This window comes from Lates calcarifer, linkage group LG11, assembly GCF_001640805.2.
Source record: "Lates calcarifer isolate ASB-BC8 linkage group LG11, TLL_Latcal_v3, whole genome shotgun sequence".
NCBI classification, from domain to species: domain Eukaryota; kingdom Metazoa; phylum Chordata; class Actinopteri; family Centropomidae; genus Lates; species Lates calcarifer.
Window position 1 is genome coordinate 3,503,750 of NC_066843.1, and position 23,023 is coordinate 3,526,772.

At 41.8% G+C, this 23,023-nt stretch overlaps 2 protein-coding genes and 1 non-coding gene across 3 annotated transcripts in view; all 3 read right to left on the bottom strand.

Annotated features, from left to right (window-relative positions):
• kcnh6a (potassium voltage-gated channel, subfamily H (eag-related), member 6a) overlaps window positions 1-10,140 on the bottom strand; it is a 26,761-nt gene extending 16,621 nt beyond the window's left edge. Inside the window, 7 exon segments of the mRNA XM_018672192.1 lie at window positions 1,140-1,342; window positions 2,257-2,566; window positions 3,179-3,268; window positions 3,270-3,283; window positions 3,585-3,734; window positions 6,032-6,262; window positions 9,489-10,140. Coding sequence (XP_018527708.1) covers window positions 1,140-1,342; window positions 2,257-2,566; window positions 3,179-3,268; window positions 3,270-3,283; window positions 3,585-3,734; window positions 6,032-6,262; window positions 9,489-9,564 — 1,074 coding nt within the window. The 5' untranslated portion in view covers window positions 9,565-10,140.
• On the bottom strand, window positions 3,775-3,846 carry trnac-gca (transfer RNA cysteine (anticodon GCA)). Its single transcript has one exon. It is a non-coding gene; the product is annotated as a tRNA-Cys (tRNA).
• A 4,112-nt stretch (window positions 10,141-14,252) lies between the features above and the next one.
• Window positions 14,253-21,234, bottom strand: gfap (glial fibrillary acidic protein). The gene is made up of 9 exons (XM_018672129.2): window positions 20,488-21,234; window positions 18,718-18,778; window positions 18,528-18,623; window positions 18,237-18,398; window positions 17,939-18,064; window positions 17,294-17,514; window positions 17,155-17,198; window positions 16,838-16,920; window positions 14,253-16,614 (listed from the first exon to the last, which is right to left on the bottom strand). Exons 1-9 carry the CDS (start codon window positions 21,006-21,008, stop codon window positions 16,573-16,575), a joined length of 1,356 nt encoding a protein of 451 aa, XP_018527645.1. The 5' UTR covers window positions 21,009-21,234; the 3' UTR covers window positions 14,253-16,572.
• Window positions 21,235-23,023: the final 1,789 nt, after the last annotated feature.

Here is a 23,023-nt window from a genome sequence, read left to right on the forward strand (position 1 = left end):
TTGACTGCCAGTTCTATCCAGGACCAAACAGGCCATTCCATCGACATTTTGGTTGTTTTTAAATAAGAATTAATATTAAGCATAATAATATTTTAATATATTTTCCTGGTAATACTTCATTACTTTTACTCAAGTTAGATTTCAAAAGCTGAAACTTTACTTGTACTGCAGTATTTTTCCACTCTGGTTCTTCTTCCTCTGTTGCGTGTGAGATAATGGTGTGCCAAAATGTGCACGGAGACACCGTGGTGCGATGACAGGTGGCTGATGAGTGTGTTCTGTTGCTGGTGCCATAGATGTCGCACCTCAGGTGAGACTATTCTTTCGCACTTTTCACCCTGTGACTGCAGATGTCATTTAGCATCCTCAACAAGCCAGAAGCGAATACCATTTATAGACATCTTTGTCTGAACTATCTTTGTGCAGAGACAATGACTGGATGTGACAGTGACAACTGCAATAATGGTTAACCTATCAAACTGGATTATAGCAGTGGGACATGATATGATTGATGTTATTTGTTTTCCCAATCAGCAGTGTGATAAAGGAGCCAAAACCAGCTAACACACAGCTATTGTGAAACTTTGCTACCACAACCTCTAAATATGAGGCTGACGTTAGCTTAGAGCTATCCAAAAACATTAATACCACACTGCAAAAATCCACCCATCTGTTACAAAATCCTTAAAATGCATCATCTTGAAAGAAGCAAAATGTACATACAGATCTGGTTGAGATAACTCTACCCAGTAACTTCCAAGAAAAACATGGAAACCAGAGCAATGATGGATATGGATATCTTTCTTAGAATAAGGGAAACTGAACTAAGAAGTGGAATTATCTCGTCTCATGGGCAGATGTTTTTTTCTTGCTTTAAGAAAATGAAGTCTTTTCCCAGTGTATACAATCCTTGGTGGCAATTCTGTGAGTGCAGGCACATCTATTCTTAACATTTAATGAGGCAAAAGTATGACAAAAACGCTGAGCACTGGTTCTTTTTGATGACAGCCATTCAGTCATTCAGCCAAGTTCAAGCGTGAATTCAGTTTTCAAAGAAAAGATAGCACAGAAGCAAAGAAAGAAATTAAAAAGGGAGTCATCATTCTACTTTTACTGAGATGACAAAGGACTCGTCTTACCTGTGTGACCTGAGTGACCTTCTCTGTGACATTCTGGGTGCGGTCTTTTATCTTGCTGGGTGCGATGATTTCAATCTCTGTGGGCGAAGGAGGTCTCATCCGATCTGAGCCGAAGGTGAGGGTAACCTGAGGGATTCGGCCGATGGTCCTGTGTCTCATCAGATCCGAGTCTGACGTGGAGTTCAGAGCGCTGGGCTTCAAATCTACAGCACAGGAGCAGCAACATCAGCGATTAAGACTCAAAAATAGGGAAACCAGGAAACGTTATCAATGGTTGTGTGATTACTAAAACCTGAAGATTAATTAGAATGATAATATGTTTTTTTTTTTAAACTGATATGAACTACAGTTAAAACTTTTTAAAATGTTTTTGTTCATCCACTGTTTTTGGCTCTCAACAGGGTAATCAGGACAGACTGCATTTCCTCTCAGCCTCAAAGACACAGATGGACACACAAATATGGTGAAAATGAAAGAAAATGTGACAGACAGGGTGAAAGTCTAGAGTATGATTGGAACCTGTATAAAAATACAGTTTCCTCACAAAATATTTCCCCTGAGAGAAGAGGGGGACAGATGTGCCGTGATGTGCAATTTTAACACAAATGGACCACAAACCCACCCACACAAACACAACACACACACACAGAGGGATTGATTAGTGTGTCTCTGCTGGAACAACCATCAGTCGGTTGCACGTGCTCAGAGTGATGCTTGGTGTATTATGAATGTCAGAGAAAAGATCTGAGATCTGTCTTTTTGTGTCTTATCCTGTCTGACAGAACAGTAAAGAGTTTTCAGTGAATCATGGTGAGAGAGTCAAGATCTGCTTGTAGTTTTTGTTGCTTGTAGATCATTTACCTTACATCAGATTTTTTATTTGGCGTGTTTTCAGTGTTGCAACAAATATTATGCCCTGCTCAAGGGAAACAGTCATTTTGATTGACTAGCAGGTATCCATTAAGCTTGTATAAAAGTTCATTAAACTGCACATAACTCTTGTAGCTTCTTGGAGAGATAAACACAGCAACAATAACTTAATACTAGAACCAGTAATTCTATATTTTAACCACAAATCCCCCCTGAGATGCTCCCAGTGTCCCACTCAGATACTCACTGCTGTTAATTCGGGGGTCTCCAGGTCGACTGTTCCATTCTGCCCTCATGCCATCAATGTCATCCAGTGATGAGGCACGTCGGAGGCTGCGGACACTGTCCCGGGAGCAGCTCCGAGGTAAAGTGCCCCGTGGGAAGGTGATACCGGGGTCCAGCCTGTCCGTCAGTAGGGAGCGCCGCTTGGTGGACGACTGGGCTGCGGGAGATGGAGGATCCATGTCCTGCTCTATCAGGGCCTCCGTCTCAGACTGCATGCAGCTCTCCTTGGACGGGATCCGAAACTCTTTGAGAGGGACCTCCTCGCTGTTTGGCTGTCACAGGAAAAGTTAAAAAAAAAAAAAAAATCACATTTTTTTTAGTAAAAATCTGTAATTATCAGAATGTCGAAACAGATGTTTATGGTTGTATTAAGATGCAAAATGTCTGTGTTTCCTGTTTTGTTTTCTGAAATGGGCCAAACATGTCTACATAAAATACAAAGTAGGCCTGCAACATAAAAGAATGTCTTATCCCTGCCAAAAAATTTCAACTTTCAGCACAGTAAATTAGCCTGGCTTTGTCTAATATTGTTTCTCACCAGGTGTAACTCATCAAAACACAAGAGAAGTCTAAAGAGAAGTGAAGGAAGAGAAAGATGGGCTGCTCATTCTTCATTTTTGTGTCTTTTGGGCTGAGCAATCAGTCCTTCAAAATTGAAACAATTCTTGCAGCTATTTGTGGCAGCCAAAATGAAAAACTGTGTAATGAATATTTAACAGTTGGATTTTCAGAAAAGCCTACACCAAAAGAGCTTTTGTCACTGAATCATTTGAGTGCAGAATGTTCTTTTGTTTTCCGTTCCACATGCACATGTGAAGAACAGTTAAGTGTCAGTGTAGAGGTAGCACATGCATCATCTTTTGTCAGTGAATTCACCACCACACCTGCAGGTAGTCCACTACAACCCCTTCAAACTGGTCTTTGGAAAGTGAAGGTCGTCGCATGGATCGCAGCACTGGCAGCCTCATCTTCAGTCCTGCGATTCTGACCTGAGGGGGAGACTCTGTGTTCAGCTTAACTGTTATCAAACCTACAAACTTAATCTACTACAAATTATGTTCATATGTATTTTTTATTTTTTTTACTTTGCCTAAATTACTCAGAGTTGTTTTTGTGCATGTATCTATAAAACGCTAACTGAGGACATTGGTCAGTTACTTTCTACTATGCCCATGAGTGGAAACTGAAACTATGGTTTAGTTAATAATTAAAATGTCAGTGCTGACCACTATGATGACGTGTGGCACAAACTGATTAATAGAAATCACTGAAGCAAAATAAAGGCTTTACAATAAATCCATCCTTGGGTTACTCTCTGCCTGAGGCCTGATTTTTTGAGCGAAGGATCAATTAACTCCTGGAAGTCGAGGATGAACATGATGACGATGCCCTCCTCATTTTTTACTGGGACAATATCCACCAGGCACGGTCTGCAGGTCCCTTTAAACACAGAAAGAGAGGTAGACATCAATAGGTTAGCAGGGGGCACCCGGATTTGAACCGGGGACCTCTTGATCTGCAGTCAAATGCTCTACCACTGAGCTATACCCCCACACACTCCCCACTCTCTCACTGCCATTTGATCCTTTTTATGAGGTCACGATTTTAGGGGAGGCCATTAGGGAGGAAACCACAGGAGGGAGTGACAAAGAGAGGGAGAGAGGGTAAGAGAGAGACACTGAAAGCTAAAAAAGGCTAAATGTGCAACACTTCCGTCAGGTCTAACTTCACACTGCAATCAGTGTGGTCTAAAAATAGAAATGGGGGATAGGGCAGATCAGACAAACACACACACACACACACACACACAGAAGAACATACATCTACACACACTGAGTGCCTGCATTCAGTCCTATTCACACATCCACTTTAAGGAAAACTCTGACAGGAATTTAGTCTGGGGGTAAAGAAAAAAAATCAGCCAGTGAGAGACTTGTTCTGAATCATTGTACCCACTTGTTCGCATTTTTTTCTGCCTGTTCAGATTGGGAGCACAGTAGGAAGCAGGAGACAAAACAAATAGATGCTTAGTGGATTTCAGCTGGCATGCTGATCGCATTTCCATGACAACAGCTCTCTAGACTGCACTCCTAATGCCCAAATGTCCAAAGTAACAAAAGACACGTGTGTGTATGTCTGTGTATGTATGTGGACAGTAAATGTGTTCAGGTTTATGGTGGATGATTGTGATCATCCTCAGCCTGGTGTGTTTGCTTGCCTCCATCATGTGTTTCTGCCTCAGTGGTAGATAAACAGGTGAACAAGGAATTAACAGGTGAAAGAGATCAAGGAGGCGAAACACAGACCTCCACAGGTCAGTCTGCAACTGGTGGCAGCATTAAGATTAAGTCTGAGGGTCAAGAGGAAATGGAGCTTTGAGAGGAGAGAACATTTAGTTAAATGCCAACATATGAATTACGGATCAAAAGTTTAAATGTCTGTCTTACTGTGTTATTTCTTTGTGTTTTCTCACTCTGTTCCCTCATCCCCCATCTGTGATAATTGTACTTTCGTTTGCACATAAGTTTTCTAAAATCAAATTTTCACACAAAAGATAAACACAGATTGAGGATGTGAAGGAAAGCAAGAGAAGACTGATGAGGAGGGAGGGGGGAAGGGATTAAGGTTACACCAATAAACCAATATGGCAGAGGAGGAGAAGGAAAACAACTGTGCATGAATAGGAACTGGTCCTCAAAACAGATTAAGAATATGGTAGTGAGTCTGCCTGCCTAGTCTCGCCAGGGAGGTGACTCAGTGCCGAGAACACACTATGTGATTTAAAGCCTGATTACAAAACCCTGATTTGACCACGATGTCTGATTTTCAAGATCACAGAGACACTATAGTGGTTTGCAAAAGAAAAAAAAAACATGGCAGGTTACTATAAATGGTTGCCACACATGACGCGAGACTGAGATTGCTTTCTTGTGGATCGATCACGCTGGACGCATTTCATTTTAATGATTACATTCTGGGAAAATCTGAACGTGATTGTGCAGTTTGGACTAACAAACAACAGAAATGTGATGGGAGAAAAGTATTTGCAGAACTGGTAAAGATTTTTGGATGTTTCTGGAATAAGGAGGATTGTTCAGACAAAAATCGCCCTTGTACATCACTTTACACTGAGTTGAACGATTGCTATAAGACTAAATGGACAGGTTTAGTAATGAATATGAATTGTTTTTTATAGTCATATTTTATAGACAACAGAAACATCGTTAACTTCATCACCTTGTACAAACATCTACTTATGCATACAACCAGGAAAACTAAGTAGGTGACTAGAAACAACTTAAAACAACTTCTCAACTTAAAGTTCACCTCAAAGTTTATATAGAACCCTTAAAAAGTGTCAGGCTTAGATCAATTAAGATTGATTAACTTTTAGGTTCAGATGAAACATGCTGCAAAGGAGCACACAGTCAGCTATATTCAATCTATTAGTGCTTTTTCATCAGCTATATTCCAGAATTTAAGAGCAGTAACTAGAAACATATAAGTAGCCAAAATAGCAGCAAATAACTGACAGATGGCTGAAGTAAATCTGGATAAGGGTGTGTCCTCTCTGGCCTCTTTTCAAAAGATGGAGGGCAAATAGTGGAACATATGGATAATTATGGTGACTATATTTCACAACAATCAACCCAGGGATCTAACACAAACACACTCACAGGGGTTTTTAATCCTTTATATCCCTCTTCCTTATGTTTCACCTTCCCCCCGTTTCTTACCTTCCTTAGCGTAGTATAGGATCTCCACCTTGCGCTCCTCTGAGCCAAGCAGGGCCTGTGCCAGCTGGGCCAGGGCGCTCTTCATGGTACCGGGCCCCACCAAGAACTGGCAGGTGCAGGGCTGCTGCATGATCTCCGCCCTGGTGAAGCCGAACATCTGACAGAAGCCCTCGTTGCAGTAGATGATGCCACAGTTCTTCATCTGAGCGTTGGCGATCACAAACTTGCGATCTGAAGAGTGATACAAGCTTAGGGTCATATCTTGGTTTAAAACGGCAAAGTGCTGAGCAGTTAAGGCATTTACCATAAATATTAGGAGGTTTAACTGTAGGACAGAAGGATAAGGAACAGGGGTTTGAAGTTTTGAGGATGGTTAGACAAACCTTGTCACAGATAGATAAATTGCAATTAATGCTCAATAAATTTTACACTCACAAAACCTTCAAACCCTCAAGATTACTTTGAGCCGTGGCTAGATTTAGCTACTGTCTCATATATGTGTGATAATAAAACTGAATTACTAAAGTTCTGGACTGTCAAAGTTGATTTTTCAGTAACAGGAAAAGAGTAGCTAACGTTAGCTTTAGCTAGGCTAGCTGTGGCTATCTCGCTAGCTAGCTTTGCTTGAACTTTGGGTGTTTTTTAGCTCTGTTTTGCAGCTCTGCAAACCTAACATGCTATTTTATCTTCAAGTATACATTTATATAGCATAATGATATTTTACATTGTAAAACAAAAGTCAAGAAGTCTGAATATGAGGACCTACTTACTGCTTTCAGGTTTGTGGGGTAGCACAGGTGCCTAATTAAAGTGATCACATTAGCCCCTGCTACTGGGAACAAAACACCTCTAAATTCATGTTCTGTTCCTTACTCTCATTTGCTATTTTTAAGGTATTTACAATACAATTACACTTATACTGCTAAAGATTTAATCAAATACAGTAAAGTATACGGTGTTCCAAATCTTCTCCATGGCTTTGTCACTAATGAGGTCTGTCATTATAATGAACAGCTCTTCCTCCTCTGCTACTGCACAATCAGCTGAAGTGGAACTAATGAAGTCCACCTTTCCATGGTGCTAATGCTATTAGCGTCACAATTTCCCCCATGGGACTGAGGAGGAACAGGTGGGCACTCTTAACATAAGAGCCTCTGTGGCGTCACACCTAACTTGTGGGAATTTACAGGTGTTTGACGCCTGTCAGGATTAGCCTGTAAGATTTTTCTGACATTTTTAATTAAACTCGACTTATCCACGTTTGTTATAGAGTTTAATTAATTGCCTACATCTCTATGCAGTTATTGTTATTATCCATTCTGATCTGTTGTCTCTATTTACTTTCTTTTTACTTCATACTTTGCATATTTGTTTGTTTTATGTGTTTTTTTATGTGTTTTATTTTGTTTAATAACTAAATTTTAACCTCACCCATAATTGCCCACAGCTAGAATACATTTTTATATGTTTGTATTCATTATTTCTTCCTTCCAGCAGTCTACATGGAATTGCAAACTGAACAGAAACTGTATAAATTGCACAGAATAAATTAGGCTGGGATGTTAGTTCATCTGATGTGGACCTCCCACCAGCCTGATGACCCTGCCAAGAGGGTCAAACCACTACCAATAATCTCTCCTCCTGGCTGAACAGTGTCAGGTACAACAGTGATGGTTTTTCCTGGGCTGTCAAACCTTTAATGCTGAGTATCTCAGAGTTACTTTGCAAATCCTGAATAGTAATTTTAAGCTCGTATACCATCTAGTTCCTGTTATTGATGATTGTAATGTACGTGGCAACAGCTACTATGCCAAAAACACTGTCCGCCATGAAAGTGAATTAGGACAGTTTTGTTCGAAGGCCGCTAATGGAGGAGTTCAATGATCTAAATGAAAAGTACATACATAACCTCTGCAGCCTCTGACTGGCCCTTTTATCATCCTGTGGTGGAACTGGGTTAAACAGCTCTCCCTGTTTGCAGCCCACACAGATGAGAGGAGGGGACTCTTCTCTCAGTCCCTCTCTTTAAAGTAAATGGGTGAGCTCCTCTGATGGAAAGCACATCCTGTCCAAAGTCATTATCTGGGGCTCACAGCGGAAACTCTGATCGTCACACCGTTGCTAAGCAGCACCACTGTGGCACGTGCACTCACCTGGTCGTGCACGTGGCTGTGCGTGCATACACACACACACACGTTTAGGGACATACAGTAGAGGCATTACATAAGAGATGTTTCTCAAAAGGAAGCTCCACAGATTCGAGCATTGGCCCCAGATCTAATCAGACTGAAACAGACTGAGAGTTGTCAACTACTTCTCCATGTTTAGTCAGTATCTGATCAGGACCACAGGGTTATTTTCTGTCTTACACATCCAGTCTGCGAGTGAGATAAAGTGTGCATTAAGGTGGAAAATGTGCCAAGAAGAAAGAGAAAGACTGACTTGAAAAGCAGACACTGAATTGATTATGTTCCAGTAGATATATGATATAGGGTGTGTTGTTAAGCCTCTTTATTCTACAAATGATATCAACAAAGACATGATTGACTGGTGTACAATGTGAGATGTACAAAATCTAAGCTGGGCCTCAGAGGTTTGCAGGAGAATAGATTTTTTCCCTTCCTAAATGTGTCAGTGATGGTCCCTCTTTACAACGTGTGAGCTAATGGAATATAATGTAAGGCATCAGGTGATCATTCACAAACACACATGCAGGTGCACTAACCCTCAAACATAAAAGGAGCGGCAGAGGTCTGTCAGCGTTGCTGATACAGATTAGATAAGATATTTCAATGTCACATAAAAAGCCTGTCAGTCTGCCTCCTGCTCAGGCTCTGTGGCCCGAGTGAAAGAGCCTAAATAACACTGAACACAATAAAACTAGACAAACATGGACAAAATACAAAGAATAATGAAACCAAGATAAATGAACAAAAGAAATTCACAAACAAAATTACACTTTCCTAACCAAAGCAACAAGGTTTAACCATACTTATTATCATTTTCTGTGCACCCACCCTATACCTTAGGCAACAATGCTCTATTTTAACAATGATGAGATTAATTTATATCTTCCAGGGGATAATTATCCCTGCAGATGACAACCATAAGCCATCAGAAATCCTTTTTGAGAGACTGAAAACATTACTACTCCCCTTTTAATACAGGAGATACTAAAACTAATCCTTTGCCTAATCCTTTTACCCGCTTTCTTTGAACACCTGTTTCAGGCAAACACCTTTATCAGATTACTTAAGAGCATTTAAAACACATTACATCATAATCAATATTATCGAAATGATCTAACTCTTGCTGTGTATATTTAAAATTATAAATGTGCATATTGTGAAGGGTTAAACGTTTAGTTCTTGTCGCTGGTGGATGTTATAAATGACACAGTGTGTATCATGTCAGAAACACATGGCTTTATAAACTCACTCGTTTCGCGTGCACTTACTTTGCTCGTCGAATTTCCTGATGATAGTGTCCAGGTAGGTGTTCTGGAGCGCAACATGACCGCGTCTCACAGGCATTTTGGTGCTGAGAGAAAAGACTTCTCCGACACATGAACCTTGCTATTTCTGTTTTAAACAAAACAATAAAAATAAACAAAATAGAAAGGAGAGTTCAAGAGGGAAAGAGGAAAAAATCTCTCTCCACGTGCAGGACGAGAGCGGGGTTTTGTTTCTCTCAGGCTGCCGCTGCTGTTGAGGGATGAAGCGCTGGAGAATGATGGAGAGGAGGTCTGGTTGCCAGGGCGATGGCAGATGCAGGATGTTGCACCGCTGATAATGCGAATAAAAGTAGACAAAGATACTGCAAAAGCCGCATACAACATCGTTTAAGGTTTAAAAAGAAAAACAAACGGTGCACACTTCATGGTTCCCACGGTTTGTGGTCCCCTGCTCAGTGCGGGGAACCTGTTTCGGGAAAAGAAGTTGTGAACGAAAGCTGTTGAGCGCAGGATCTCTGAGTTTGTTTTTATAATCGCAACATTATCCCCCAAGTTTGGACACTGCACGATAAGAACGGCGGAGAAGAAGCTCCTATTAGCCAGATTCCCTGGATCCACTCCCCTTCCACCGCCCCCCGGCTCCACAAGAGCAGCTGTCAGCAGTGGCAAGTCAGCCTGAGTAAGTAAGGACAAAAATGGAAGTGGGGTTTAATTAGTCTTTCAAAATAAAGTTTGCGAAAAGAAAATGTCCATCACAAATTCCTCAAACTCAAGGTGAGTTCTTCAGATGTCTTGTTTGATCATGAATCAAGTAATTGACTCATTGTTTCAGCTTTATCATACATATAAATCGCATATTTTAGCTCTAATGTGCTATGGTTGCAACTCCATATTTAAAATTAAAAAACCATCTTTATTATAGTTAAATAAGTATATATACAGATGGACCACCTAGTTTTTGTCATCGCTTGGTGAAAGGTCTCAAATGGACAAAAAATTCACTTGTCCCTCTGGCTCAAGACGTTTTACGATTGTAAAAAAGAATTTCAGGGCCGAGGATATTCATGGAAATGACTTTGCATGATTTAAATACTTATTTCTGAAGGGATCTTATCAAGGGGATCTTTTATTTTGAAATCCATCTCCTAAAGCTATGTTTATTGCATTGTGGATGACTTGACAGAGGTCTGACACTGACAGAGTGCAGACCCTCATCGGTCTACTCTGCTTACTCGACATCACAAGTCTCTGTGCTCGAAATAGCAGCATCCTCTTTCTCTGTGGCTGCCATCACACTTCTGGAGTATTATATTAATCTATAGCCATGATAAGCGTTGAAATGGCACTCTTGTGTGGTATGGTTTTCTGTGTGTGTGAGAGAGTGTGTGTGATGTCTCCTTTCAGTGGGACCAGAGAAAGCATGGGGATATTCCTTTGTGATTCATAATGTTTGCCTGCTCCAACATTATGAATCATATCACACTGATGAGGGAGATAAGAGCCACTAAAGCAGAAACAGAGCTGAGGGTCAAAAGCGACCAAAGGAAAATAAACCGCCGTTGTAAAGTCAGGTGAGGAGAGGAGGTGGTCTGCTTTTTACCTACGTGACACTGTGTGACTGGAAATTTCCAGCCTAGATTTTACTGTACCACAGGCAGACATGCAAACTGCAGTGGGCCTGAGTAACCTTACATGATGTGACAAACTCGTAAATATAAAAAAGATTTGTGAGCTTTGATGAACTGTGTTTTCACCTGGATTCCAGTCTCATAACTTAAGGGACGCCACCTTCTCCCTCAACCCAAAGAGGTGCCAGCAGCTCACTCAGAGACAGAGCAGACATTCAGGCCAGAGTTTCATTTGTATACCTACTGAAAGGTCAGCTGGAGAGGCTCCAAGTGGCTTCTTGACACACACTGCACATTGTTAGTTCTGTTTGGGAATGGCTGCCATAGAAGAGTTTCATTGACCAGCTGATGTTTACTGCTGAGTGGCATTTACAGGTCCGTCTCTTGGCAGATCCTACCACACTTCCTTTTCCTTAATATGTCTCCAACTGACACAACACCTGCACTTATTTCATTTGTCTTAATCTAAGATACTTAATTATATTTATTCAAAGGGATACATGAACTTTACTGAGTCTGAGACCATGCATGACCCTCTGAGCTGGCAGGCTGGTGACCTAAGAAGCCATCACTCCACTTTGTCCAAAGAAAAGCAGCTGGTATGAGCACATGTTCACTGATGGAGTGGTTCAGTGGGTAAAGTGTGCTCAGAGATCAGAGGGAACGTGGCTTCACAGTCCGGCAGACGGGCAGAGGTGGTTGCTCTGTGTTTTGTCTCAATGGTCTTGATGAAATGAGGGCTAAAATTAACCAAAGAGCTTCCCGTGACCCGTTGGTGTGAGAGCCAAGTAAGACAGGAATGTGCACGAAAGAGGGCAACATACAGCATCCCACCCATTATTCCACCAATGACAACTTTACTACCTTGTCAGTTCGCTGTGTGATTATTAGTCTAATAATTTGTCTCCTTTTATTACTCAACAACTCAATTTATCTTAAATTTGATGTCTTCATGTTAGAAGCTTAATGTTTGACATTTGACAGATGATTTTACTGTCATGTGATTAATCAGTTTATCAACCAGACAGCTGCTCTCTTAAGCTGTAGTTTATTTTGTTGCAGGTTCGGTTCAGATGCAGCATTATTTTCTATTATCAGAATAACAAATTATGCAGATTTGAGGGTGGTATGTGCTCTCTGCTACGTTGAAATTATTTGCTGCACCCATGAGAGGCAACACCAGCGTCCACTGGGGGACTAAGGAATGTCTCAGTGGAAGAGAATTGTACTGTACTATATAATGAAGAGTATTTTCACTCATGTCTACATCTATTGGATATCTGTGCTTGTGTATTTCAACAAAAAGGGTTGGCATTTTCTAATGAGACGGTGTGCCTGTGTGTATTCATGTTTTCTACAGCTTACATGACAGCTGTTGTCACCTCGCACCGACTGTGGAAAGATAATGAACTTAAAAATGCCCATCTCTGTCACCTTTCACCCCTTCCCAGTCCCCGTGGAACAGGACTGGACGGGAAAGTGCTTCAGAGACAGCCGTCAGGGCCCGTACCCCCGACCGCCTGAGAGTTTTATCTGCCTGGCATTCCTTCAGCTCAGGGTCACCTTCAGTGCAGACCCTGAAACCCTTCATTCCTCTGATAAGAGCCGGGCAAAAGAGATACATACTGTACTTTACATGCACCGAGTCACACAACATGTTTACCTTCAGAGGTCTGAGTGTTACATATGAGGTTTTCATGATTTTCTCCACAAAAAGAAATTAGCCACGAATGCCACATTCATGTGCTGGTGGGAAGGTCCTGGACTTCCATGTTGGGTCTTGAAATGCACTGCTGGTCACTTATTACTTCATTTACACAAATGTTTACTTTGGCCAACTGTACACATGCTTAGATGCATTTGTGTGAACACTTTTTTTTTTACCATACTGAGAAGGTTTCTGATGTCATCGTGCTTTCATTACTGTCTTAAATTTCCAAGTTGCAGATAAAAAAACAGAAGACAAGCAAAAGACATAGACAGATCTGGGTTCTTTATGCTGCCTGAGGAGGAGCTTTGTGCTCAAAATACGCTGTACATCTGCGTGTTAGATTATAACCTAATGCTTCTATTTAACCCACAGAATCAATAAAAATGTTCACTCTGTGCAATGAGCCTTCAATCCTTTTAATTTAGATGATATTCTGAGCTCCTCTGATTGTTCTTTACCATCTGTTTCTTACAATCAGTTTGTCCATATTGAAATGTATTTTTTACAGTATATTATATGGCACATAAATGCTACTTGACCCCTCACAAACAGAACAGTCACCATACTGGGATCTGACTGCAGCGTTGCCAGAGTCAGCTTGTTCAAGCTTTCCTAATTGGGAGAAATTTCTGTAATTGTTATTTTATGGTGGAAGGAGCCAAGTAGACCCAAGATGATTTAGAGACTTGAACAACTCTTAAAAAGGATGTGATAGTGATTATGAAATGGAAATTATAAGAAGGGGGTTGCATTATTTCAAAGCAACAAAAACAGCACTCACATACTCACATGTACACTGAAATAGAATTTATTTGAATATGAGTGGTCTGACTCAATGTGTATCTTAAAATGGTTTATGTACAAATTTCCCTTCAACAGTATGAGCAAGAGTTCAGCAAGCAAAAATAACCAACTAAATAAATATGGGCATCTGACCATTGTTTTAAGACAGAAAAACACTTTCTTTCTTTTTTTTAAGTTTAAAAGTTTTAAACAAATTATTTACAGGGTAACCTAAAGTACTCATCTCGTCTTCTATGTAAGTTTCTCTTTTAATAAAATCAATACAGTGACATTATAGGTAACAGACTTTGTCAGGTGCTTGATAATCAAGTGCAGGTGTTTATTTGCATCTGAGGCAACACTATTTTTGGACACAATTATCTATCTGCTTGGATATACAGTAACACTCCTAATGAACTGTGATATCACAGGATGTGAACCCATCTGCACAGAAGTATAACCTGCCTGACAGGCAGAAACAATCACTTATGATGAATAGTGTCTTCCTGCTGCTCTCAGCCCTATGATACCCTGAAGTTAATGTCAGCATATGTAACACTCATTCAGTGAGATCAGTGCTGATATACTGTATGTATGCATCTGACCATGAAGACTTTGAAATATGTTGAACAAAAGAGGCATCAGTTCTAACAAACAAAATGTTTTATTGTTGTTAAGTTAACATGATGTCATAGCTTATAGCATTGGTAAAAACTAATGTTATATTCACATCTGCAGAGGTTCTCCCAAAAAAAAAAAAAACACAGCAGGATTCAGCTGCATCTTTGCTACGAGACTATTTAGGATCGACATTCAAAAAAACAAAACAAAGTGAATACAACAGAGGGCTGCGTGTTATTGGGAGACACAGAAGACGGGGTTGTGTGACGGGGGTGGAAGTTGTGGAGGGGAGAAGGTGGGAGGCACATGGGAACGCGAATCACAGCATGTCCTTGGCGATGAGCACAGAGACAGCCAGCTTCAGCGCAGCACCACTCTCATTAGTGGCAGGGCCTGTCAGCACGGCTACAGTCAGCAGGGCGTCCAATAAATCACAAGGCTTGGATTACAGTGTCTGAGCTGTGACGTCCATACATCCATCCTTACATGCAGCCTCCTTTCCTTTGTACCCCAAGATCCTTCCCTTTAAAATAAAAAACAAACAAAAAGCAAGGGTTCCTGGTGCACTGCTGGGCTCTGGGATTTGTTGGTTATCTCCACAGCACTCTCCTCTGTCTCTGCATCTCTCTCCTAGCAGTCAAATTTGGAGGAGCGAGGTTCTGGAAGCTGGAGGGCAAAGGACACCTCCTCCACACCTCCAGCCTCATTCTGTCCCTGTCACCTCTGCTCGATAAGTGGGCATGTCCTGACACGTTCTGGTGTCAAAAAATGATGATGTCTTATCAGGTTGTGTTCAAGAGACAGAAGATGCCACCAGCTGAGTGTGTGGTGAATAAAGGGCTCAGAAGAGTAGAGGTAAATTCATGTAGGAAATTTTAAAGGCCCTACACACTCAGCTGTTTTCACTTATCTTTGCTGATTAGACCTCTTCTAGGTTTGTACAGACCCTGCTGTCTCTCCTGTTAGTTTTGTTGCAGCAGTTACAGATGTAAATGCACGTGGCCACATGGCCATAGAGGTCACCACGGTCACTTTGAATGGCAAAAACCAATGCATTCAGCGTCTATCACTGGTGCAGTCACATGGGGAAAAAAAAATTGGAACTGAAATAGTAAAGACTTTTTTGTGACATTGATTGCTCAAAGAGATTCAGAGAGAATTCAGGCAGATGTTTTTTTTTTGTTTGTTTGTTTTTTTTACAGATGACTGACAAAAGAGAAAAATGGATCACTGAAATTTTGCAAGACAATTGGAATCATGACGCCGAAACTTGGATGAAAGTGGACGCACCTGTGTGTAAAAATCATACTTTTCATTTTGTTTCAGTTTGCACTCTGCAGTTGTTTCTCCTGGATTGCCCTTTACCGTCTCTGTATGTCTGATTTTGCTAATAAATCCTGCTCTGCTCCTGTGTGCTTCCAGGCTTTGTTTAGTGTACTTCCTCAGTGTCAGAATAAGGTACACACCGTATTCTGTATGTGTCTGTAAATTCAGTTCCTGGCCACAGTGTCTACAGACCAGACTAAATATATTCTTTGTTTGTTTTGGTCCCTCTACACAGTCAGAGCAGCCACAGGAGAGCTCAGAAAAACCCCAGCATGGCTCTGGCCAATTCACACCTGAGAACAGGTCTAATCAGTAAGAGGTGAGACTAATTGAAAACACATGTGCATGTGTGCAGGACCTTGAATACATGAAGCAACACACAGGCAGAGGTTGATGCTACAGGAAGGGAAAGAAATGTAAAATAGCACCAGTCAAGGGTTAAAAATCAGCCCAGATTCACCGCTCATTCTGACAAAAGCTGCTCTAACATACACAAACCTCTCATTCCCTAGTCCAATTCTGACATCTGCAAACTCCAACTCTCTTCCATTGCCAAATCTCACATACACAATAACCACATGTCAACCTCCACCACGCTATATATTAGCTGAACACGATCGCTACATTTCAAGACCTCTTCTATGGCAGCTAATCTGAAACAATGCTAAAAATCTGGTCTGTCAGTCCAAGTTAAACAGATTACCAGTCATTTCCAGCAGTTTTTACTGGAACAAGCTACAGACTATCTAAGATGAATGGCCTAGATCCAACTCAAGCTAATAGTGGAGCTGTACAAAAAGCTAAACATGGATGTTTTTGGCAGAAATTCTAGTGATGACGTCTCTCAGTACTTGATGGTTATAATGTGGTTATAGAACAGATTAGTCTAAGGATGATGACAAAAATGAAATGGCTGACAGGGCAGCTTTGGGGTTTGGGAACAAAAAAATGTAATAATATGCATTCAAAATCCTCATATTGTGACTGAGGATGAGCTGCGAGAGCGGGCTGTAAAACTTCAAGGAAGATCTTTGTGTTCAGTGGTTGATTCCTTAATGATCTGAAAAGAAAAAGAGACCAGAGTTTTAAAAAATAGAACGACAAATCTCTGGTGAGTTTTTGTATTAGTTGCACAAGGCATCAGGTGCGGTGAGCCACAGTGAATGACTGTGAAAACCTGCAGAAGGGTTCAACATTGCCCCCCAGAGGGATTGAGTAAGAGGTGCAATGTGCAGATTGGCCTGCTTCACTGTGAGCGAGTGCTGCTCTGTAAAAGCACGTACCTCCCCATCTCTGGTCTCCACAGTTCGAACCAGGATGCTCCTCTTCACGTGGGCCTCTGGGGTTTTGGTGTCCAGATTAGTTTCTAAAATATGAACAGAGAGAGAGAAAGGGAACATTCAGTGCAGTCTAGTAAATGGTGGTTTATTATTTCCTGCTCAAGGCCTGTTACTGTGCCCAGAAGATGGTTGCTTATAATTTTGGTGATCCTGCGATCTTTTATTTGATTTCCCCTTCGGGCTAAAATGCATGTGTCCAAAACGCAAAAGCAACTACATCAATAAAAGGAGAAATTGTGTGGGTCACATTTAGTACTGACCTCTAAACTGCAGGTTGGCAAAGCTCTGAACTGGAATAGTGATCCTGGAGGAACAGATAAGAAACAATAACATCATATATACTTGTTTACATTCTGTAAGTTGTGTTATATCCAAACCAGTCCACCAGCTCTCGCTCACCTGCTCTCCTCTCCCTCCAGCAGCTTCCTGTAGGTGGCAATCTCAATATCCAGGGCCAGCTTGACGTTGAGGAGGTCCTGGTACTCCTGCAGGTGCCTCGCCATCTCCTCCTTCAGCGCCTGGATCTCCTCCTCCAGATGGCTCACTGTATCCTGGTAACCAGCACTGTCCATGGCGAAGCGGTCCTCCATCTCCCGGAGCTGGCGTTCCAGAGACTCATTCTGACAGAGGAGAGACAAGATGTAATGAACCATGCAGTTAAAAACCCAGTAATGAACACACAGCCAGCAGCTGATAGTAGTTAACTGAGGTTTTATTTAGTGTCCTACTCAGATTAATTTTAAACACTAACAGCGTTAGTTTTACCACTTTAATTACTGCTTCCTCTACTTCTACTAAACGTTTTCAGTTACTTACTCTGCTGCTTCTTTTCTGTTTTATTCCAACTCTATAACTGCTACAACCACTGCTACTGCGTTTTACCACTACTCTCTGTTAAAGTGTTTAACATAGTCTCATTTAAGATGAGCGATTTCCTGAAAACAGATATGTTCACCAGGTTAGCAGCAAACTTGTTGTACAGTTACTGTAGCTGTTTGTGTTCAAACAGGTAAAACAATATTTTGACACAGTCTTGTTACTTACTGTCCCACGGAGAGCCTCCAGGTCACAGGTCACCACTTGGATCTGGCGCCGGTATTCGTTGGCCTCCTGCTTGGCTTGGCGCAAGGCTTCTGCGTTTCGATTGGCTGCATCTGTCAGGTCAGCAAACTGTATACAAAGACAGACAGTACACTGGCCTCTGAGTCTGTGTGATGTCCTTTACTACAAGTCTCCTCACAAGAACTGTCACTGTTACATCCTGTCTTATTTGATGCTGTATCGCTCCACTTCTCCTTGCTACAGTACATGCTACATAAAAGGCTTATCTTCGTTTTCTGACCTTGGACCGGTACCAATCCTCTGTCTCCTGCATGTTTGAACTGGCCATGGTCTCATACTGGACCCTGATGTCTCTCAGAGCAGCAGTCAGGTCTGGTTTGGACACATCCAGGTCAACATGCACCTGCTGGGCCAGGATCTGGTCCTGTAATTCACGCTGCTCCTAAGGAAGGGAGAGGATATTGGAAAAAAGTTAAAACCAAAGCAAACATTTAGTTACACAGGTGTGGTTAAGGAAACAGTAACTGACTCACTATTGTCTTTCACCTCGTTATTTCAACTTCATTCTTACCTCCTCGTGAATCTTCTTCAGGAAGTTTATCTCATCCTGCAGGGCATCGATCTTCCTCTCTAACTGGACACGGTTTAGAGCTGCCTCATCCACATCCTATATGCAAACAAGGATCCACACAGAGGAATGAGAATCAGACATATCGGAATATCTGTATTATTTAGATGATGAGTCCAGGAAACAGAATTACCTGTCTGAAGGAATTCAAATTGTTCTCTGCGTCCTGTCGGAGGCCAATCTCATCTTGCAACCTGCACAAAAAAAAAAACAATAATAGTAACAATAACAGGTGAAACACACAACATACCAATAGTAGCTTACTATTTTTTTTCTGCCTCCTCCTTTATGGCTCAGCCTCACCAAGAGAGAAGCAGGCATGCAGTATTCTGAATTTCTAATCAGACTTTCCAGTATAATGAAGAGTCAAGCTGTGAGGACTGAAAACATATTTCTACCATTTTACTGTGAGCTTCAGTGCTGCTCCCCGTGCTGCAGGGACGACGGGGGCTCAGCTGAAAGGGCAGCTTACGCATCATTACACATTCACTCCAATCTAACAGCCAGAGGCCTTTCCCACGGGATGGAGTTCACACACACACATATTCACAAAACGGATCCATATACACACAGCCTCGCACACAGACACACACCACCCTGCAATCCATCTGCCGTACACACAGAGAGACATGGAAACATAAATGCTCAGACTTGGGGTAACATCTGTACAGCTTCACGCAGAGTTCGCTGAATGGAGTGGTTCGGAGGAGAGGCGCAGGAGTCACAGAAGTGGTGACCTTTGACCCCTTTCAGCCACGACCATCACTATTCACTTTGTGTCCTCAGAGGGGACCAGCAGCTGCGTGGTAATCAGAGGGTGAAGAAGTAAAGCTTTTCCACCCTCAGGGTCATTCAATCACTCATTCTCCTGACTAAATTCAATTATAGATTCATGCCACGTGTGCACCGTAAGTGAAAAAAGCTGGATATGCGACTGCAGGGAATCAGTGCTTTAGAGTAACAGGGGACAAGAGAACATCTGCCTGGCTGTCTGCTCCCTTTGTGAAGGGCTACCATTGTGTTTGCCTCATTCCTCCACACTCACTCAATGAGTGAGGGGTTCAGTCAGGATCAAGTTTGTAAAGAGGGATCCAGGAGTAAAGCTCAGGGCAGAGCACAGTGGTCTGCATTCCAACGAATCAGAGACAAACCAAATCAGCATATTAATGCATTTGTAATTAAAAAAACAGACAAAACTCTCAGCTATCCAACAATCCTGTCTTATTTTAATCTGAGAGACATCAAAGCTAGTCTAACTGAATTAAGTTTTCTTCCTCTGGTATTTCACAAAATCCTGAAAACAACCAATGCACAGTGCCAAAGCTAAATTGACCAAAGGACTGTTTGTCTACACAACTGTGAACAACCTTTGATGGTAGTACATTTACATTTTACTGGATGTGTTCCTGGTGCTGCTTTGCTTTGAACCAACAGTGTTAAAATGAGAGTACAACAGTTCTTACAGACCGAAAAAAAAAACATAATACTGAATAATACTCAGACAGAGTAAAGAAGGAAGAAAGCAGTAAGGAGTTTACAGCTCCTCCTCTGTCGTCTGATTGGTTAATTTAAACTTGGTCTCTGAAATAACAACCTCTTTGGTCGTGTTTGTGGCTTTGTTTCTGCATTTCATTTCTATTCTTGACATATAAAATCTCTCTACATTTCTATTTTAGCTCAGATTATATTATTTTCCAGGAAAATTTTCAGTATAATCATTTTGATTAATGTCAGCTGGAACATAAATATCACTTCTTCCATCATCAAAAAGTACAAGTAAGGAGTGCAAAGAACAGGGCAATTTCATTTGTAAAACACTAACATAAAAGGCTGATTTTACTATTGTGTGCATAACATTAACATGATCCTCCTACCCACAGGGTCCCACCCTGTTTCCTCCTACCTCTGCTTGAGCGTTCCTACATCTGCAGCCAGATTGTCCCTCTCTATCTCCAGCCGAGCTTTGCCAGCGGTGAGACCATCCACCTGCCGTCGCAGATCTCTCAGCTCCTCCTGGTAGATGTCTCCCAGGTGGCTGGGCTCCTTCCCCTTGAGCTGGTTCAGCTCTGCCACCAAGACCTTATTCTGCTGCTCCAGCAGGCGCACCTTCTCTATGTAGCTGGCAAACCGGTCATTCAGGCCCATCATCTCCATCTTTTCATTGGTGCGAGTCTCCTTGTACTGGGCCTTCATCAGGGAGTCAGCCGAGAAGTCCAGCCGGTCCCCGGGGCTCCCCAGGAGCAGGGCCGCGCTGGCTGAGCCCAGGGAGATCCGAGATATGGGGCTGGAGTGGGTGAGAGTGCGAGGGGTGCCATGCCAGGAGAAGCGACCAGAAGAAAGGTTCCCAATTCTGACTGCTGTGGCGCTTGAGCCCTGTGGCCCAAAACGCTTCCTGTACGAAGACTGGACTCTCTGACTCTCCATGATGGGGAATGAAGCTCTCTTGGGGCACAAGCAGGGCTTTTATAGAGGCAAGCAAACCCCCCCAAGTCCAAAGCAGAGAGGCCACAGGGTGGGGCAGAGAGAAGGGAGGGTGGCAGGCAGTGAATGGGACAAAAAGGGAGAGCGAAGGGGTGGTTTACATGACACTCAAAAAGCTGTGTGCCAGGGATTGTCTGTGCTCGTCCACTCAACTACAAATGTCTCTTGGCTTTCTCCCTCTCTCCCCCTCTCCTCCCTTCTCCCCGGCCTCTGACTCACTCTCTCTCTCTCTCTCTCTGTCTCTATCTCTCTCACTCTTACTTTCAGCCCTTTTTGTCTGTCTCTCTTTCTTTCTGTTCCAACTGAATGAAAAGGAATTTGTGTGACAGGGTCTGGCCACCAATTCAACCTGACCACACATGCGCTCTCTCAAAAACAGAAACAGAGTTTGAACAAAGGGAAGGACTTGTTGGGAAGAGATTTCAGCAGATTGATGGAGAAGCAGAATCAAATACTGAATGTTTCTATGTGGCACATGTAGAGTACAGTGTCCAACACAGAAACCTGCAGGATTGAATGAAGTTACACTTTGGATCCCACATAAATACCTCCTTACTCTAATGGGAATAATTAATAATGGGAATACAAATACAGTGTGTGACAATAAAAGGAAAACTTAACCAACTAAAGTGTATTTTGTGCTAAAAATGAATCTTGTGCCCAATCGTATCTTGGCAGCATGTCCAAATATTACACACTGCTGTACATCTACATCTACATTTGTTTGACTGTTGTGCTGCAGGAGCACATGTACACATTTATTTACAGCAGGGGTGGAAAGTAGCCAAGGCTCCAGAGAGGCTGTAGGACTCTGGGGTGTTCACTATGTTGCTGGCTCTAAAGACAGATGGATGGTAGAGAGGAGGGGGGAGTGGGTTCAGACCTAATCTGAACCCTAAGAGACTAACAGAGGCTGCGTTACAAAACCATTTTCATCCATTTCCTTGACGACCACAGGGCCATGCAGCTACGTCACAGCACTTCAGCTGATCTTCCTCTGACTTCTTTTTCAAGAGGAGGTGATTTGTGGAGATGAAACTGTGACTGACTGTCTGCTCTGCTTCTGTGTACAATATGTTTAATCTCATTTATTTACTGCAAATACTGAATACTTTATGAAAAATGTAGCTGAAAAAAATCAATAAATATTGTCAGTTAAATATATATAAAAAAGTTTTTACTTTTCCTTTAATCAATTCAGGAGAAGTGCAAAAAGCATTTTTTCTTTACCAATCAGTTGATAAAATAATTCTAAAAGGATTTTACTTTTACATTTAGCTGCCACTCACTTAACAATTTTATAAACTATGTTTTTGTGTTTTGTTTAACAAGCAACAATAAATGTAACTTTGACAGAAAGTGAGGCAGATGTGAGAGTCATGGATTACATTACGTAAGTGTTCAGAAGTGACTGGAAAACAATGGCTGTCCGGAAGTGGAAACAGCAGGAAAAATACATCCAAAAACCCACAACTGTGCAACATGCATTTCACAAGTTTCCAGCAAAATATTAAGTTTAGTTCCTTCATTATTTGGAATTAACAAGGTAAAACTTGTAGAAACACTGGCATGGCCACTTAACTGCTGTGTTGCTACAGGTAGTAAAACCACAACACGAGTGGAATATAAAGGTCCTCTTTGTTACTGGGTCATAAAATCACAGGGAGTGGAAACCAGTGGTACTAGGAGACAGTGAATAAAGCCCCATATGACCCTACTATCTGGCTCCTGAGTGTTGTTGCTTTTAAAGAAGGAAAACAACAACACAGTGTCTTGAATTCCAATTGGTCTGTGTTAATAGAGGTTAAACGACATGGCACACTGTAAGTCTGGCAGAGATTTGTTGATTTAAAAGGCTCCGTCTCCAAGGATTAATGGCACGGTTGCATCATTAAGGTGACAGTAATTGTTTCGGCTCGCTGGATTTTTTAGACAATCACGGCCGTTGCCTTAGATCT

Coding starts and splice junctions, on each gene's coding strand:
- gfap (XM_018672129.2), bottom strand. CDS start 21,008: ATGGAGAGTCAGAGAGTCCAGTCTTCGTACAGGAAGCGTTTTGGGCCA. Junction 18,779..20,487: donor GTAGGAACGCTCAAGCAGAG/GTAGGAGGAAAC, acceptor TTTTTTGTGCAG/GTTGCAAGATGAGATTGGCC. Junction 17,515..17,938: donor TGGAGGCTCTCCGTGGGACA/GTAAGTAACAAG, acceptor CTCCTCTGTCAG/AATGAGTCTCTGGAACGCCA.